We start from the raw sequence: 5,018 nt of genomic DNA on the forward strand, positions 1-5,018 counted from the left end.
AGTGGGTGAAAAAAACAAGTCTTGTTTTAAAGATATTTAGATATTTTTACTGGAAAACAAATCTAAAATACTCTCTAAGTGTGTGTTTTTGATGCGTGCAGATGCAGTTGGCACCTGATAAAGTGAATATGAAAACTCACCCGTGGTGATCAGAAGAAAAAGACCCAGTCTAAAAACATTCATGTTTCTTCAGTTATTGTCACACCAGCATCCATAGTCCTAAAACAAATGCACATCATTGTGAAACAGGCAGGGCAACTGATGGGACACAACCCTGAAATGATCAGTATGCTCAGTCGATTGTCTTCAAGCGTCAGGAATTCCTCTTATTTTTGTAGGTGTACATGAAAACTGTGCGCAGATATCTTATTCTCTTAGTAAACACTAATTTGGAACATGCTTCCAGACATTAGTCATTCTCTCACTGAGTCATTCAAACTATTTCTATTTGATAATCAAACTTATTGATAGGCTTTTCTAACTTTTCTTACATTATTAATATTACCCAAAATGCTTCTGTATTATATTATATATCAAACTTCAGTATAAAAGAATTATTGACTTTACACAACCAGTCAAAAGTTTGGAATAATTCCTTTTTTCCCCTTTCTTTTTGGAAAGACATCTCTTATGTTCATCAGGGTAATTATTGTCAACTAAAACTAAAATCATTAAAAATGTTACTTGAAATATGAAGTTTAACTGAAATAAAAAAATAATAAAATAAAATAAAAATTCAGCTGCCAAGGAATCATTTTTTTTTTGTTTATCTTAAAAATGTGTAAAAAAAAATAGTGTATATACAGACATATATAATAATAATGATGATGATGACAAACAACAGTTACTCAACTATAACTAAAATTAAAATAGAAAATAAATACTAATTCAAAATATACCACTTATATAACACTGATGCTTATGAAGGCTGCATTTATTTGATCAAAAATACAGTATACAGTAATACTGTGAAATATTACAATTGGGAAGAACTTAATTAATGTATTCATGTGATTTATTTTTATTATTTATTTACTTATTTTGAATATATATTCTAATTTAAATGTAAGTCCTCTGCAACATTATAAATGTCTTCTATAACTTTTATAAATGTCTTATAAAAGTGTTCATTTCTCTTTTTATCCCCCTTTCCCCTTTATATTTTGGGTCACACTTTTGAATAGTAGTGTATAATGGTTTCCACAAAAACATTAAATATTAAGCCAGAAAAGCTGTTTTCAACACTGTTAATGATATTTGTTTTTAGGAGCAACAAAATCAGCTTATTAGAATGATTATGTGACTATAATATTTTATCATAACTATATTATCTACACTAATACACTGTTTGTTCAGTACACAGACAGTTACCGGCTTTCAGATTTTAATACGCATGTTCCTTTTGTGAACTTAAATGTTGTTATAAGATCCTGAACAACCGCTTACCTCATAGAAGTCCCTTAATCGAGAAACAATCCCAAGTCTTCCTTCGTCAGATCATCTGTATCACCTGTCAGCCTTCAGAGAGGCCAAAGTTCTGCTGTCTTCCAGTCATGTTATCAAAGAGAGAGAGGTAAGCCGTCTATTACATCTCCATACAGTTGAAACCCATTGAGCCTGTCTGCTTTGCATATGTACTGCAGATCTCGTGAGGATTTGACTGTCACACTGACATGTCAAACAAGTTGGCCTGTCTATCCGAAAGATTACTTTTGGGGCACATTAGCCCATGATTCATCTGTTAGGGTTCATGCAAGACTGTGCTTGAATGTAGTTGATTTAAATCTGAAACAGACACACCCAGTTTCACTGAGGCCAGTATATAAGTTGGTTTTGTCAACAGCAGTAATGTCAAGATCTAAGTTGTTCTTTGTGTTAAGTTTATTTTTATGTTTTTTTTTTTAGTGTTTTTTTAAGGTTATGTTCACTTACCTTATGTTGTATTGACAAAAAAAATGAATTTTTGATGGTGTCAATTATTGAGCAACTCTATTTGCTTAGTTATCTGTTGTTACTAGGGCATCAACTGTAAGCATAGTGTACAAAGACGGACATATGCAAACAGGTTATGATGACGTCAGGCCTAAATTCTATTCTATTCTGTTTATACACAAAACTACATGACCTGTGGCTCCTGGAGTAAGTGTACTTTGTTACTTTTTATTTGTTTTATTTAGATTATTGATAGTAGGTAATATTTGACATGTAGATGGTTTATTTTGTTTCTTTATATTCTGTAGAGGGGGTAAATGATAAAAAGTACCCTTATGTGGAATGTACAAATGTGAGAAACATATTTATAAAATGTACACATTTGACAAAGGCTTTATTCAAAGTAACTTACAAAGCATTTAAGCTTTACATTTGTACTGCTTTGTGTTTTCCTGAGAACCAAATAGATTACCACTGTTTGCACCATGTGTTAACAGTTGCTGTTATTTTTATTTTTTTCTGTGGAAAAAGTTTTTGTGAATAGTAAAATTCACTGCTATTTAAAAAGTAGAAGTATTTGTGCAAATAAAAATAAAGTATCCTTTAAAGGATAAATTAGCTTAAAGCAAAACTGGGTAAAATATTTAACCTTGATTTCAAATATTCGCATAAATCTTTATGCTTAAAACAAGAAAATTTGCAGGTGGATTAAATCAGGTAAATTATTAGTAGCATTGATATCTGCTGTGCCGAAATCAATGACCTGGGGAAACCTGTCACTAGATGATATTATGCTGTTTTTAAGATGCATATTTACCTTGTCATACCCTGCTGTATCTATTCATGTCAGACTAAACTGGTTTCTAGAGAGTAAAAAAAAAAAGGAGGTTAGCCATCACCGGAGTGAATTTGAATAACATTAAAGCAATTCAGTGTGAAAATTCTGGAGGATAATGGATTTCTGTAACCTTTAATGCTGTGTTCTCGTATTTGGTGACCCTGCTGGTTCTGTGTCTGTTCGCATCAGACCAAAATGCATTGTAAGATATAAAATACAGGAAGTTAGAAATCACCAGAGGGAATGTGGGTAGCATTAAAGCCATTCTGTGTGAAATAGAGGGCGGTAACAGATTTCGGTGTCCTCTAATGCTGTGTTGTTGGATTTGGTGTCCCTCTTGTATATGTGTATATCAGACCAAAATATTTTGTAGGATATATTAAGTAGAGTCAGACAGACATTACTAGAGTGAATCTGGGTAACATTAAAGCTATTCACTGTGAAACAGGGGGTGGGAACACATTTCGGTAACCTGTTATGCTTCCTTGTTGGATTTGGTGACCCTGCTGTATATTTGTCTGTTCATCAGAACAAACATTTTCTAGGATATACAACAGAGGAAGTCAGACATCACTAGTGAATCACTATAGCCATTCTGTGTGGCTTAACAGATGTAGGTATAACCGATAATCCGGTCATCGGATTTGGTGATGCTGCTGTACATCTGCGTCTGTTCATATCAGGCAAAAATATTTTCTAGGATAAAATAAAAATGGTAATACATTTTGAATTTGATTGACATTACAACCATTATCTGTGTCAAATAGAGGGGGGTAATAGATTTCAGTAACCTTTAATGCTGCGTTGTTGGATTTGGTGACCTGTTGTATCTATGTCTGTTCACATCAGACCAAAATGCTTTAAAGAGCATGAAACAGAGGAGGTTAGACATCACCCGAGTGAATTTAGGTAACATTACAACCAATCTTTGTGAAATAGTGGTGTAAATTTTTTTTGTAATGTGTTATGGTGATTTTGTTTGTTCAGTGACACTTTTGTATATCTGCAGCTGTTTACATCAGACCAAAATGTGTTCTAGGAAATAAAAGAGAGAAGGTTAGACATCTCCAGAGTGAATTTATGTAATATTCAAACCATTCTGTGTGAAATAGGGAGAGGTAACCTGTTATGCTCCTTTGTCTGATTTGTCTGCTGTAGCCTAAATCTGCTGCTGTTCACATATGGAAGTTAGATATCACCAGAGTGAATCTGGGTAACATTCAAGCCATTCTGTGTGAATATGTAAAGAATGTTGGTAACCTGTTATGCTGCCCTGATGGCCCTGCTGTATCTGTGTCTGTTCCTATCAGACCAAAATGCTTTCGGTTAGACATGACCAGAAACAATATGGGTACCATTAAAGCCATTATGAATGAAATATAGCAATAGCACTCAGGCAGCTTGTCTAAAAAGATTAAGTAAATGAACCTGTTTTACAGCACCGCTCACTCAATGAACGTTTTTTACATCAGCACTTAATTGATTTTGTTGTATATTTTGATGAATTAACAGGTGGTGAGTTCTTTAATGATATTTTGAAGGAGGATGATTTGTGGTTGAAGATTTAGAGACAATAGCTGTAATTCTGTCAAAAATATATATTGAATTGAATTGAGTTTAAAATCTTTGTCCACACGTGGAAATTTATCTTCGGGCCCCACAATAACATGTACCACAAATACACTTGACTTCACAGTTCAATACAACAAACACACAAAACATACAGGAACTTCTTGCCCCATGAACAGACACATAGGATATAAAATGAATGTATAAATCAATGTATCCTCCTGGTCTGATTTGGATATAATTCCACCAGTGGCCTCTGGGGGTCCAATATGATCTTACTGGCTATAATAATGATCTTTGTAAGCTTGCCTTTGCTTTTAGCCGGCGAGTGTGATTTCACCAAGTACAACATGTTCCTGGATCAACATCCTTGTTGATCCTGGAACAACATTCCAATCAACCAATCAGAATTGGGATATAACTTTTCAGGAAATATCTGTTTCAGACTTTACAATCTACACCCTTTTTAATCGGCTATCATTTCCCACTGATTTTAGGAATAAATTATGGGTAGGGTTAGGTTTAGGGGTAAGGATTGGGTTAAGTCTATTTTTGGACAATGTTGATCCAGGATCATCAGAAGATGTTGATCCAGGAACATGTCTTACTTGGCAAAATCAAGGCAACCATTATAATGTCTTGATTGGCATAATAAAGGGTGATGTTGTTGGTTGTCATG

The 5,018-nt window shown here is 33.8% G+C and overlaps 1 protein-coding gene across 1 annotated transcript in view; it reads right to left on the reverse strand.

Moving 5' to 3' along the window:
* Positions 1-1,751, reverse strand: part of igsf5a (immunoglobulin superfamily, member 5a) — a 9,061-nt gene extending 7,310 nt beyond the window's left edge. Inside the window, exons 1-2 of the mRNA XM_042733017.1 lie at positions 1,447-1,751; positions 141-219 (exon numbers count right to left, since the gene is read on the reverse strand). Of these exons, the coding sequence (XP_042588951.1) occupies positions 141-183 (43 nt within the window). The 5' untranslated portion in view covers positions 184-219; positions 1,447-1,751. The remainder of the gene's footprint in view (positions 1-140; positions 220-1,446) is intronic.
* Between the last annotated feature and the right edge of the window lie 3,267 nt (positions 1,752-5,018).

Source organism: Cyprinus carpio, chromosome B10 (assembly GCF_018340385.1).
Source record: "Cyprinus carpio isolate SPL01 chromosome B10, ASM1834038v1, whole genome shotgun sequence".
NCBI classification, from domain to species: Eukaryota; Metazoa; Chordata; class Actinopteri; order Cypriniformes; family Cyprinidae; genus Cyprinus; species Cyprinus carpio.